This window comes from Raphanus sativus, chromosome 9 (assembly GCF_000801105.2).
Source record: "Raphanus sativus cultivar WK10039 chromosome 9, ASM80110v3, whole genome shotgun sequence".
NCBI classification, from domain to species: Eukaryota; Viridiplantae; Streptophyta; class Magnoliopsida; order Brassicales; family Brassicaceae; genus Raphanus; species Raphanus sativus.
In genome coordinates, this window is record NC_079519.1 from 18,695,455 (window position 1) to 18,710,120 (window position 14,666).

General features: G+C 32.2%; 2 protein-coding genes across 10 annotated transcripts; one reads left to right on the forward strand and one right to left on the reverse strand.

The window, feature by feature from the left end:
* The first annotated feature begins 1,262 nt into the window (after positions 1–1,262).
* Positions 1,263–9,798, forward strand: LOC108823678 (SUMO-conjugating enzyme UBC9). Of its 9 annotated transcripts, none has more exons than XM_056994590.1 (9): positions 1,263–2,854; positions 2,930–3,044; positions 3,131–3,213; positions 3,609–3,736; positions 3,874–3,935; positions 8,726–8,999; positions 9,162–9,247; positions 9,332–9,412; positions 9,539–9,798. In XM_056994590.1, the coding sequence occupies exons 3-7, from the start codon at positions 3,144–3,146 to the stop codon at positions 9,198–9,200; spliced, it is 573 nt and encodes a 190-aa protein (XP_056850570.1). In that variant the 5' UTR covers positions 1,263–2,854; positions 2,930–3,044; positions 3,131–3,143; the 3' UTR covers positions 9,201–9,247; positions 9,332–9,412; positions 9,539–9,798. The 9 variants fall into 9 exon arrangements, with proteins under 9 accessions (XP_056850570.1, XP_018452438.1, XP_056850569.1 ...); XM_018596936.2 differs by having other exon boundaries at positions 2,914–3,044; positions 9,539–9,797; XM_056994589.1 differs by having other exon boundaries at positions 1,263–3,044; positions 9,339–9,412.
* A 2,536-nt stretch (positions 9,799–12,334) lies between these two features.
* LOC108825945 (DNA damage-repair/toleration protein DRT100-like) lies at positions 12,335–13,953 on the reverse strand. The gene has a single exon (XM_018599312.2). It carries the CDS (start codon positions 13,893–13,895, stop codon positions 12,459–12,461), a length of 1,437 nt encoding a protein of 478 aa, XP_018454814.2. The 5' UTR covers positions 13,896–13,953; the 3' UTR covers positions 12,335–12,458.
* Positions 13,954–14,666: the final 713 nt, after the last annotated feature.

Below are 14,666 nucleotides of genomic sequence, written 5' to 3' on the forward strand. Positions count from 1 at the left end.
TTTAACTTTTAACGTGAGAGTTCCGTTGTGAAAAATCACTTCGCAAATAATAGTATAGATTAGTACGAAACTTATACGACTTCATGAAACATTCATTTTTTTGTCAGTGTTAGCTTTATAATTTATAATTATAAATATTTGTTATTATCATGACATACAACTACCAACAGCCCATGAGTAAAAATCTTAGCAAATATATATATATTTTTAGCAACATCATAGAAAATATATACAACTTAATAATATATAGTTTTAAAAACAGATTAAACTTTAGACCAATACAATAAAAATTCATGAATCAATTAATATAAACAATAAATATAAGTAGCTGTTTTATAAGAAATTAAACTATTTAATCTATCTATTATATTAAATTAGGAACAGTATCAGTTGATATTATTAGGGAAGTATTATTTATAAGAATATATTATACGGGTTTTAGTTAAACGGGTTTTAAATAGATTATTTGATTAAAAATATTTATTGAATTTGATTTTACTTAAAGTTAGTGAATACCATATTAACACATTTACAAATATATATATATATATATATATATATATATATATATATATATATATATATATATATATATAAAATTACTATTTCAAACATTTTTCAAAAAACTTGTTAGATTTTCGGTGCGGATTGGATTTGATATTGGTTTTCGGATATAACAATTTAAAAACCGTTCGAGCATATATGCCAGTTCTAATATATTATGGGACTTTGATTTTCAGGTCGATTCCGAATCAGGTTTTTTGGATAAGAATATTCTTTGATAATTATGTTATGTAACTATTAAAAAAATAAAATATGTTGCAAACTTTATGAATAGAGTTTTAAAATAATTTCTGAAATTTATATAACATAAGGGCATAGTTATGCAACTTGACATATTTAATGTAGTTACCAAAATTATATTAAATTAAATTAATATTAAATATAAATATGATTACAAAAATAACACAAATATAAAACTAAAACAAAAAGTATACCCGCCTTTTGAAATGGCGGGTCAAAATCTAGTCAATACTGTTAAATTTGGAACATGTCTAATTGATATTAGTTGAGTCCAATTTAAAAAAATACTGCATATCAAAATATAGGGGAATTGCCGATAATACCACTTTCATGATACCACTTTTCAAAAATACACTAACCAATTTTACCATTAAAATTTAAGAAGGAGAAAGACTACTATGCCCTTACATAATTAAAAAAATATCTCTCCTCCATCTCGGTTGCTTTGCTCTCCTCGGCGTCGTTTTCTTCTGTGGATGTCGAAGATGGATTCTCTACGACGACCACCACCCAAAACCCTAGCTCCGTTCCAACTCGTCCTGGCGTCAACAAGAGCCACGCCGATTCAATCTCCACCGGCTGCTCCTTCGAACGAGGACTCGAGAAAGCTCTTGCCTTTGCTTACTTTTTTTTTTTTAATTTGGATTTAATTAGGAGAAACCTGCTTCATTGAATAATGGAGAAGAAGTCAGCGAACATCGTCGATGGCCTACCATTCAAGTGGGGTAAAAGAGTGTAGAAGATAAGGTTGTGAGTACTGTCTTTATGACTGTGTCTCTGTTGGAGATGATAGTAAAGTGGACTCTGGGGTGTTCTTTGTTGGGAAGATTATAAAAATGTGGGAGTATACTGATCAGCCTCACGCAGGCTCGCCAATCTGAATCTCAGACTAATAAGGCTTGAAGAAAGTGAGAGCGGAGATGATGAGGACGAGAAGCTGTTTTGCTGTTTTTTTTCTCCTCAAACATTGGCTCAATGTTCTCTCAGATTCTTGGCTACAATGACTGTGAATTCAAATTCTGAAAAACTTAACAACAACAAGATCACATACAGAGTATCAAAATCCATTCTTTTCCACGCAAAGTTGAATCAGAGGAACTTATTGAGTTATATGCTCGTTGTTTCGAGGAACTTATTGACTTGGCCAATTCTGATTCAATTTCCACATCTCAGTTTAGTTCAGTTTCTACCTGAACCTCTTCTTTGGAGATGAATTGACTACATTCTTTAGGAGTTATGATAGTTAGAGCTGTTCTTGCAGTTGAATGTGGATGGGAGAGATTAGGTAATATATGAGAAGAGATTATAGCTATTTGCCAAGTTGTAAGGGTTTATAACTTATTTTATAAAGAGTTATAAATTAGCTATAAAAATTTATAAAGGCATATAAATATTTATACATCATTTTGTAATGATTCCCGTGGCCTTCACATGGTTCCCGTATCAATATATCTGGAGGAGCTGGGTGCTTAAACGACTCTTCTTCTAAGCTCACTACTTTTTGTTCCGAGTCTGGTTCTTTTCTACTGATTCATTACTTCGACCAAGCTGTTGCTGGAGTGAGCTCGTAATGAAGAAAGGAGGTGATATTGCGAGGTGGCTGAAGAAAGAAGGTGATTAAGTGGCTGAAGAAAGAACGTGATTAAGTGGCTCCTGGTGAAGTGCTTTGTGAAGTTGAAACTGTAATGCTAATTTTAGATTGAATTTCTTAATGTACTTACAACGCTTTGTCGTACACTCTGTAACTGATGATACGTGGCAGATTCTGAGGCACATGTAGACATCAAACAAGGTTCCACTGCTTAAGAAATTTTACATATTCTTATAAATTGTTTTATAATCATTTATAACGGTGCATAAACTTTATAAATTATTTTTACAAATCCTTATAAATTACTTTACATACTTTTATAAACCCTTATAAATTATTATAGAGTTATGAGTTACAGGGGAAGCTCGCGGAGAGAAGCTATGTTGTGGCTTCTAAGCTCACCGATAACACAGTCTTTACCATCTCTGGACACAACGACGATGGACGCACACTGATCAAGTTGAGAAACCCCAAGTTCTATTAGACTTCTGGTTTGTGTTTTCTAAAATCAATTACAGTGGATTTGGTAATAAGGTGACTGAGATTTGGCGTGAAGAGAAGGGTTTCTGGGATTACTACAAAGAGAGATTGAGATACAATCAGTTTAGCATTACAATTTGGCTTTTCTATTCATCAAAGCATAACAAAGGTTCTGGTTTTTCTCTTTCTTTGGTTTCCTTGCCAAATATTTATTTCTCTGACCCTTTTGTTTTTTGTTTGTGGGATCGTAAAAAGGTAATCATCGGAGATGGCATCGAAACGGATTTTGAAGGAACTGAAAGATCTGCAGAAGGATCCTCCTACTTCATGCAGCGCAGGTGTGACTTACTTTGCGATTCGAATTTTTATGTTTTTTTTTTTGTTGCTCCTCTGCCTGATGATGTTGATGGATGGATGGGTCCTTCGATTTTTTTGTTTCTTCTCTTTGCTCTGGTTTTATTATTATTGATCTCTCTCGTTTTGCTTAGATCTAAATCATGTGTTCGTCTCTCTGTTCTCTTTTTTGGTTGATTTTGGGTTAATTCAGCTGAGATTTATAAATTTACCAGAGGTTCATCATGATAATAATAACCCTTGTGTTTGATTTAGCAAAGTTTCAAACTTTATTTGATTGGATTAACTTGTTAGATCTGGTTTCAGTTGAGACTTTTCTGGGATGCCATCTTAAAAAGTAGTAACTCTGAACTTCTTTTTGTTTCCTTAATTTTGATAGGACCGGTCGCGGAAGACATGTTCCATTGGCAAGCCACGATAATGGGTCCATCCGACAGCCCTTACTCTGGCGGTGTTTTTCTTGTTACCATTCATTTCCTTCCTGATTATCCTTTTAAACCTCCCAAGGTACTTCCTTTCACAGCTCTCGACTTTTATTGTTGTCCTGTTTGCAGTTATGTATCTCCCAGCTCTAGTTCTCTATGCATGTTGTGCTTTGTTTAGTTGCTCATACGTGTGGTGGTGACCAAAAACAAAAAATGTAGGTGGCTTTTAGGACTAAGGTGTTCCATCCAAACATCAACAGCAATGGGAGCAGCTGCCTCGGGTATCTCTCAATGCTCAATTATACCTTTTTATAAAGCGTTACAAAAGAAACTGTAAAAGAATGATGTTCTTTAATAAGTAAAGAAATGGTGGAAAATTGGTTAATTTGGTGATTTATAAACTCTTATAAATAGATTTATAAACCTTGTAAATTAATTTATAAACACTTATAAATAAATATATAAACTCTTATAAATAGCTTATAAGTTTTTATAAATAGTTTTATAAACCCTTTTAAATAGTTTTATAAGCTTTTATAAATAGTTATATAAATATTTTATATGTGTTTTATAAACTTTATAGATGGTTGAGATCAGGTTTTATAAGCTCTTATAAAATTTATAAATGGTTCATAAATGGTTTTATAAACCTTTATAAATAGTTATATAAATATTTATACGGTTTTATAAACATTTATAATTTTTTATAAACCCTATATAAACTCTTAAAAACCCATTAAAACCTTTTATAAACCCTTACAAATCTTATATAAACTTTTTACAAACTTATTTAAATCGTTATAAATTCTATATAAAATCTTTATAAACATCTGTAAGTGATTTTGTAAACCTTTTATAAATTCTTCTGTTTTGACACAAAGGTGATAGTTTCATCGTGTAAAAAAAATATTCTACCACAACATGCCAACTGGTCATGTCATGTGCCAACCAATGGTTTCTAAGCCAAAAGTTTTCTACAAATCCTTATTAATGATTTCTAAGCTTTTAAAAATGTTTTGAAGAACCTATAAACGAATTACCTTTAAATTTTTTTATAAATCCTTATAAATAATTTTATAAAACCTTATAAGCATTTCTAATGGTTATAGACTCTTATAAATGATTTAAAGACCTTCTAACTGATTTCTTTTATAAACATTTATAAACGGTTATAGACTTTATAAACTTCTTTATAAGCCTTTATAAATGATTTATAAACTCTTACAAATAATTTATAGACATTTATAAATGATTTACAAACTTTATAAACTGTTTTCTTATAAACTTTACAAAATATTTATAAACTCTTATCTATTATTACATATTCTTGTAAACCCTTATAAATTATGTTACAAACTCTTACAGTTTTTTTATAAGCCTTTCTAAATGGTGGATGACCATTTGTTTCCTTTTACCACTGAACATCCACCTGAAAATCAGACACAAAGGATATTGAAGTTTAGAGACACTGATATTATTGTTACTCTCAGTAAAAGAAACTGGAAGGGCTCTAGAGAAGCATCAGGCCTCATGTTGGTGGTTGAATCTCTTCACCGTTCAAACTGGAAGGGTCTAGAGAAGCATCAGGCCTCATGTTCCAGAAAAGTAAAGCATCTCTCTTCTTTGGTAGAACATAGAGTCCTTCTTTCCCACATTTCGATAGCTCGTCCACCATGGGACTGCACTAATGTAATGTTTCCTTTCGCAGCAGGGAACACTGTCTCGCCACCATCATCAACATCCGATCTAAAGTATTTGTCCAAAAGAAGATTTAAAAAAAAGCATAAAGAAATTTGTCAGAGTAAAAAAAGGTTTTATGTTTTTGTTACTTACAGGTACATAAGTACAGTAGCTATACGTTGTCCACTGTTCCTAGTGTTGAACTCATCTAAGAAATAATCATAGTGAGGCTCATACTTCTGCCCAACTTGGTAGTGAAGAACCTGAAACTTTATGACTTCGAGACTCTCTATGTCCTGGTGATAACAGCTGAACATGACTTTCAATAAATAGAAATCTGGTTCAGGAATTTGATCGAACACCAAGCGTGCGTCTTTAGTATACCCAAAGGCTCCATATAAACTTACGAGCTTTGTTGCACAAGAGATGTCAGACATTAGTCCATTCCCCTTTAAGATCGCGTGAGCTTTCTGCAGTGAATCGATGCTCTTGCACTTGCTTAAGAGGCGGAGGCTTGGGATAGATGCAGCGTAAGGTAGAGACGCATGGACTCATCATGGACGCGCCTTATTAAAACGTCGTAGCGGTACGAGAAGTCGATTGAGTTTGAGCTGGTCGGCGAGCACGGCGAGATTCACGAGTCCTCCCGAGTACACGAGTAAATGGAGGAAGAGGAGGCATCATCGATGGCGCCGGAGAAGGTCGAGAAGCGGAGGAAGAAAAATCGGAGGTGTTTGAGCGGATGCTGATTTGGAAGAAAATTAGGTCAGGGTCACTATAGTCATTTACCCATTCATAAATGTGGTATTTATAAAAAGGTTCATTCATTAGTGGTAAAGTTGAATAGTGGTACTAAAGAAAGTGTAAAAGTAAAATTTCCCCCAAAATATAACTGCTTATACGCATATGTAAATATAACTGTTTAACCAATTATCTAACTTCAAATAATACCGCAATCGGTTTTCATAGAAGATTATAACATGTATAACGCGGTTTTTGATCATTCAACTAACTGTGTGGTGGGACCCTTTAACACATATATTGCTTACAAGTAAATAAGTTGATATTATCATTATTATTAATATTACACCCACACATAAACAAGCTTTTTGTGTCTAAGCGTCTTACATATGACAAATCCATCATGTTATATCCGCCCTTTAAAAGTTTATCAAAATTTAAAGAATCACAAATCATATAGTTTATTCAAATTATGTACTATTTTAAATATATAAAAAACATTGAACCAATTTTTTAAAAATATAATCAGACTTAAATGGATGTTTATCGGTTAACCAATATCGGATCGCGGGTTAGTGACGGTCTTTAAAAATTTTACAGGTTTAGCTGGTTTTTAAATATCGGATTTTAAGTAAATCTGAACCACACTACATATGCCGGATTACCCGTTTGACTGCGGGTATGTATCGAATACAAAAGCGGGTTTGGATCGCCTACAAACGCATAAAACAAAGAAAAAATATGATTTAAAAACATATATAAAAATTAAATTTCTAAAAAAATAAAGGAAAAATATATCCGCCTTTTTAAGGGAGGTTAGAATCTAGTCTAACCTATTAATTTAGGTTTCTATTTGAATTTTACCATGGCATGTTTTTACTTTGGACTTATTGAATATGTTGTAACTTGTAACCAATGATACTTATACTATCTTATACCATGGGAATTCTTCACCATTATTTATTTATTTTTAAATGGCTATAAAACAATTATGTAATTCTTTAGTTTTTTTTAGGGACTCCAATAAAATAAATATTTTTCCTCAAGAATTACAACTTTTAATTAACGAATATATTTTTCTCATGAAGTAGTCAAAATTATGTATCGATGAATTGTGGTGTCGGTAAATACCGACGAAAATTCGTCGGGATTTCTCGATGAATTTCCCACGAAAACTCTACTTTGAATATATTCAGTACTTTGTCGACAATTTTTAGTAATTTTAAAGTTACGATTTTCATCAGAAAATACCATATTTTTGTGTGTAAACTTTTTAAGCTAATTAAAACTTAAGTTTTAAAACTTAAGTTTTAAGTGTCACCATCCAAAATACCAGTGGGTATATTGGAATAGGTATATATATACTAATATTTGCGAAGTGATTTTTCGCAACGGAGCTTTCACGTTAAAAGTTAGAGTGGTTAATATCGATATTGCCCTTAATGAATAAAAAGGTATATATTAGCTAAAAATAAAAACGAATTTAAAACTAATAGCAGTAAGAATTATCCAAAATCTTAAAATATATGTTATATAAAAAGATAATTTGTATATATATATATATATTGTGTTGTAATCCGAAATTTTTTTTAATAGAAAGTTTAAAATTAAAAAAAAACATGTTAATCAAGTAAAATTCTTTATTTATATAATGGAAAAAATATTAAGTGACAAATGTATATTTATTAATTAATATGAATAAATATAATATGATCATGTATATAATAAATAGTTATACATAATATGTTCTCTAATTAAAAAGATATTTTAATAATTTTATGTGTATCTATTAAATTAGATAATTGAACGTAAATTAATATAATGCAATTTTTTCCAAAATGAATAAAACAATTCTAATATATATTATGTTATCATCTGAAAATAATATTTTAAATTATAAAGATTAAAAGAATTAAATTTAATAATGGTCATATATATAGATCGTAATGAGAAACATCATTATAGATACATATTTTGCCAATTTAAAAATTTAAGAGATCTTAAAATATATATGTTAAATAAAAAGATAATGTGTATATATATTGTGTTGTAATCCGAAAAGAATTTTAATAAAAAGTTTAAAATTTTAAAAAAACACATATTAATCAAGTAAATTCTTAATTTATATAATCGAAAAATATTAAGTGACAAATGCATATTTATTAATTAACATGAATAGAGATAATATGATTCATGTATATAATAAATAGTTATATATAATATGTATTCTAATTAAAAAGATATTTTAATAATTTTATGTGTATCTATTAAATTAGATAATTGAACGTAAATTAATATAATATATTGTTATCTGAAAATAATATTTTTAATTATAAAGATTAAAAATTAAATTTAATAATGGTCATATATATATATATATATATTGTAATGAGAAACATCATTATAGATACATATATTGCCAATTTAAAAATTTAAGAGTATAGACATAACTTATCATCCTAATTATTGAAATAAAAATATATGTATTAATAAATAGGGGAAATTTCAAAATTAAACTTTGTTTGGTACCACTTTTCAGTTTTACCACCACTCTAAAGACATTTTCACAAATACACTTTTCATTAATGAGCAAATTACAAAAATAACCCTCTTATAATCCTAACTTAATTTCATCTCTTTGTCTCTCAAGAGAAATCTTCGACGGCGACGGCACTGAAGTGAGATCGACGACGGCGACGAGATCGATCGATGACGGCGATGATGGCGACAAGATCGAGCGAGTGGAACTAGATCGAGTGTATCCTATCTCAGAAGCAAACGAGATCGAGCGACTACCGCGACGAGCGGTGATGGTGACGAGATCGAACGACAGACACGAGATTGAGTGTATCCTCTTTCATGAAGCAGACGAGATCGAAACTCAAAACCTCAAAATATTGAATCCTCAGCAAGAATCACAACTTGTAAGTATTTCTCTCGGATTTTGTTGTCTTGATCTAAGAGAAAGTGTTATATGTTAATAGTCGGATCTAAGAGAAAGAGTTTTGATAGTGAACATTGAGTTTTTGAAAATTTATAACCCTTTTTAAATCTAAGTTATTTAGTAATGTAATTGACATGTTCAGTTCCCGACACTCATGGAAGAAGTGTGTGTTCAAGCTTAAATAAGAGCCACAACCCTGCCAACACACATTTTCTTCGATCTACAATGGTAATCACCATATTCATCATTGGCTCTTACTTTTTTCTTAAGTCTTATTAACCAATCACTCTAATGTTTTTTGTTTCTTTTTAGACTGCAGAGTTTCTTCCCTTTAGCAGTGTCAAAAGGTATGCTACGACGAAAGTGAAGGTTCCACCTCAGCTGCAGAAAACAGTGTGTTAAATAACTCAGTTTCTGTTGCTCTTTCTTGCATTTTTGTTTCATATGTCAGTTGTTTCCTATGATTTGATGAGTTTTTTTAAGAACTGCAAGTGAGTTACAAGTTTGTTGCTTTTGCAGGTGCTTGTATGTGTCATTTGAGTCTTTGAGAAGTCTCTATTCCACACAGGAGCTTGATGGCGTCTCTGTGGCTGAAATAAATCTCCTTCAAAGGATATAATCCAACATGTCCTCTGATTTTTGCTTATTTTGCTGAGTCAGTATCTCTGTATAATTTGTATCTTCTAGTTTATGTTGCAGCTAAAGGGTGAATATTGTCTGATTAGGTTCTAGATAATTTTGTAAACAATTTATAAAGACTTATAAAAATTGTAAAGTCTATAAGCAATTTATAAATGTTTATGAAAACGGTAAAGTTAATAAAATAGTTATAAGGTCTACATAGGTTTACGAATCAATTAGAAAATCTCTAAATCATTCATAAGAATCTATAACCATTTTGAAAGGCTTATGAAACAATTTATAAGAGTTTGAAACATAATTTATAAGGGTTTACAAGAATAAAAATAATCAATAAGAGTTAATACATCTTTTTTGTAATGTTTATGAAAAACAGGTTATAAAGTTTGTAAATCATTTATAAATGTTTATAAATTATTTGTAAGGGTATATAAACCATTTATAAATGCTTATAAAGAAGTTTACAAAGTCTATAAACTGTTTATAAATGTTTATAAGTTAGTGTAATCAACAATATCAGGCTCAAACCCAGCTTCATTCATCTGAACCAAAACATGCTTAGCTTCCATCATCTTCCCTTCTCTACACCAACCATATAACAATGAAGAAAAATACCTACGATCCGTTGGAAAAAACTGTAACCTCATATCCTCGAAAATCTTTGCAGCATCCTTAATGCAACCGTTCTTACACAAGGCATCGAGCAAACATGCGAACACATACTCGTCCGGTTCAGGCATTTCGTCGAGCTGCTCGACAGCTTTCTTCACCATTTCGAACCCTCAAATCTCCTCGCGAGAACAACGAAGAGCTTTGGCTCGATTAGGTGAGGATTCTCCTTCCTCATCTCCTCGATTAGACTCCAAACGGCTCCGAACCGCCGCATCTTATAAAGGATTATAAAACAATTTATAATAAAATTATTTGTAAAAGTCTATAAACCATTTATAAAGGCATATAAAACAAGCTATAAAATCTATAAACTGTTTATAAATGTTTATAAGAGAGTTATGAAAGTTATAAGTAATTTATAAGGGGTATGTATACTATTAATAAGAGTTTATAAAAATGTTATAAAAGCTTATATTCAATTTATAAGGGGTGATATAAGAGTTGTATAGTCTATAACCATTTAGAAAACCTTATAAAACAATTTATAAGTGTTTGTATAATAATTTATAAGAGTTTGTAAGGGTATGTAAATAATTCATAAGAGTTTATAAAACTAATTTATAAAGTTTATACACCATTATAAAGGATTATAAAAAAATTATAAGGGTATGTAAAATTGTTTGCAAGAGTCTATAAACCATTTATAAATGCATATAAAAGAAGTTATAAAATCTATAAAAAATTTAGAAATCATATAAACCTTTATTAATAGTTTATATATATTCCTATAAATGATTTATAAACCTTTATAAAATCACTTATAAGAATATACCAAATATTCAGGGTTTGATTCGAGTGGACCTTTCTGCAAATCTAATAGTTAAGGGGTCAGATCGTAAATATTCAAAAGAAGGAGGACCAGATGTGCAAAACATCTCAAATCCACCATTATTGCTTCGTGCTTTCTCCGTTACGAGAAGACTGCAACTCCTGACGACGGTGGAGCACGAGATCGACCCAGAACATGACTAAGCTGAGCACGACGAATAAGACAGAGCTGAGTGTAAGGCGGATTGAGCAAAGGAGAGATACATCCAAGCTTGACGACGGTACCGGAGTTTCCATGGCGGACTCACGGCGAGGATTTCAGCAGAGGCAACGACTCCATAGCTTCTAGACAGGCTGCCACGACTCGAGCTGGGGTCACAGCGGCGATACCTGACAAAGAGTGAGGATTGTGAGCGTTTCGAGCTCCGATTCGTTTTGAGCTCCGACGCGTTTCGAGCTCCAGGAGCCGCTCGCTGGATCTTCACTGCTGGATTTTCACCAGACGAGCATGGCGATGCAGTTGATGAGAACAGCTATGGCGAAGTAATTAGGCGGCGACGGACTCGACTCGGACTCGTGAAATGTAGGAGAAATAAGATATTAGTTTTATGCTTAATTAGTTAGAGGTATAAAAGTACTTTATCAATTAAAAATTTAGTGGTAAAGTTGGTTAGTGTAGAAATGAAAAGTGGTATCATGAAAGTGGTATATTTGGCAATTTCTCTAATAAATATCTATAAGATTATTATGCCCGCATGAGCGGGCCCACCATCTAGTTTTAATTGATTTGGTGAGCTTTATAGAATGTTTTGATCATTAATGAATGGACAATTTTTTCAAATAACATTTTTTTAAATTTTTGTTACAAAATAACTCTCAAAAAATAAAATGACCAAAATATCTTTTTTTTTATTTTGAAAATTTTAATATTTCTTTTTTTATTTTTTTTTGAAATTTGAAACCCATATCCAAAACTCAATTCTTAACTCTAAACTAAGTTTAGATTAATTAACCTAAATGATATAAATTAATATTTTGCCCTTTACTAAAACATTTTTTGGTCATTTTTCTCTTTGATAGCTATTTTTGTGACATTAAAGTAAATTAAGCTATCCAATATAATTTCTCTTAATGATTTGGTGAGACTTAATATTTGAAGGTGTTACGTTGGAGATATACTAGAAAAAATGTTGGTGAAGTACATGATTTCTGCAGCACGAATCAGTACATAACGTATGAACTAAAAACAGTGAATAATTATTGACAGACTGAAAAACAGTAAATAAGACACAAATGCATGAAAAACAAACGAAAACAAAACAAGAATATGGGAACTTTTGACAGACTATGAATGAATCCATTAACCTTTACAAGGAGCAAGCGGATAGCCACAGAGACAGTCCTTATTGCCGGCGAACGCGCTTGCAGGAAACTTAGTCACCGGAAGTTTTCCGCAAAGATGGTTCTGACTCAAGTTTAGTCTCTTCAACCCATCCACTGTCACGGGCACCTTCCCAAACACTAAATTCCTCGACAAATCCAGCGTCTCAAGCGACTTGGAGATACTCAACTTCTCCATATCGAACCGGAGTTTGTTCCCAGACGCCCGAAACTCACGCAGCTGATGTTCTTCCTTGAATAGCGTCGCGGGGCTGCCTCTGATATCGTTCTCTGAGAGATCGATAGAAACGTAGTGGTCGGTCCTTGTCGGCTTCCAGTCATCTAATCTCATCTTGATTCCACAGTTCGCCAGCTTCAACGAGTAGAGGAGCGACGTCGAGGTAATCCAGTCCGGAATCTTTTTCATCTGGAACTTGTTGTAAGACAGGTCAAGAGTCAAGATGTCATCTTTCACGTTCATAACAGGGAACGGATCGGTTAAAAGATTATGTGAGAGATTGATGTTGGCGATTTTAGTCAGCTTGGACAAGCTCTTTGGAACTGCTCCTGAGAATCTATTCTTAGAGAGGTCCAACGTGTCGAGGGACTTGAATCTTGATAGATAGCTAGGGATGGAACCAGAGAGATTGTTCTGGCTCAGTTCAAGAAACGCAAGAACCGGAGCGAGGGATGCGATTGATGGAGGTAGTGTACCAGAGAAGCCGTTGCGAGAAAGAGTGAGGACTCGTAGCTTAGTCAAGGGTTTGAAAATGTTCGGGATGGTTCCAGAGAGACGGTTGTCGTCGAGGTTCAGATTCGACATGAGCTTGAGATTACCGATTCCTAACGGTATAGTACCGGTTAAGAGATTACCACCGAGGTTAAGGTAATTTAACCGGGTCAAGTTTGATATCGACTTTGGTATTGGACCGGTGAATTGGTTTCCTTTAACCGTCAACATATCTAAGTGGCTTAGCGAACCGATGTTAACCGGGAGAGGACCGGAGAGACGGCTGTTCTCGAGGTAAACATACTCTAGACGTGGTAACCGGAAAAGAAATCGTGGGAAAGGACCAGTAATGTTTTTGAGGTTAATAAATACGAGGCCTTCTAAATGCTGGAGTTTGGCCAGCGACGGGGAGATAGTGCCGGCGAGAAATATTCCGGCATCAACGGACTCTATGTTGACAGTGAGTGTGACGACGCGGTCGTTGTTACGGCAATTAACACCGTCCCACGAGCAGCAACTAGTATCATTCTTCCATGAACTTAAAATTCCTGAAGGGTCTTTGGTTATACCTGATTTGAAAGCTAAAAGACCCGCCTCATCATCGGGATTACAGTTCGCAGCTCTGGTGGGATTTAGACACCGGAAAAGGATGACTACGGAGAAAATAAGGAGATGGAATGAGTTCATATTTCTGTTTCTTTTTTCTTGTAATGAGATTGAGCGAAGGAATAGATAGAAAGATTCAACTCTTGATCTATTTAATAAGCAATTAGTCAAAGTTGACCGATTTTGACAAATAGATTTGCGTGTGAGCTTTAGTAATTTAGTATGGTGTATATTATAAGATAATTAAATGAAAGAATAAAACGTGACAAATAGAGAGTCGGTGTTGTTTTTAAACCGAAACTAATAGGCCACCATCATATGTCAAAGGTTCTTTTGACATTATATAGCATTTCATAGAATGTGAAAAATTGATCGTTCGAGGTTATATACATAGACTTATATTCTATAACGCGGCCTGTTGCGAACAGATGTTGCTGAATCTTTGAATCAAATATATTAGGTGTTTTCATGTACCATGTGCAGTAAATTTCTTTCTAAAATTTAACTTATATTTAAAATAAATTTGGATAAATATTATATATTTTATTATTTTCTTACCAATATTTAAATATAGATTTGATTTAGTTAAATATTAAATTGAGGTAAATGATTTTGTTTATTTGAAATTATAATCTTAGACATATTTTTCTATCTATTTATATTGTTTAAATATATTAAATCAATTTGTATAAAAGTAATAAATGATATAAAATAAATATCAATATGATTTATTACCATATTTTTAAAAATTTACAAAAAATAAATATCAATACTAAATGCAATGTATGAGTTATTACCATATTTTAGAAAGGTTATCAAAAATATAAATCAATAGCAAATGAAATTTATATA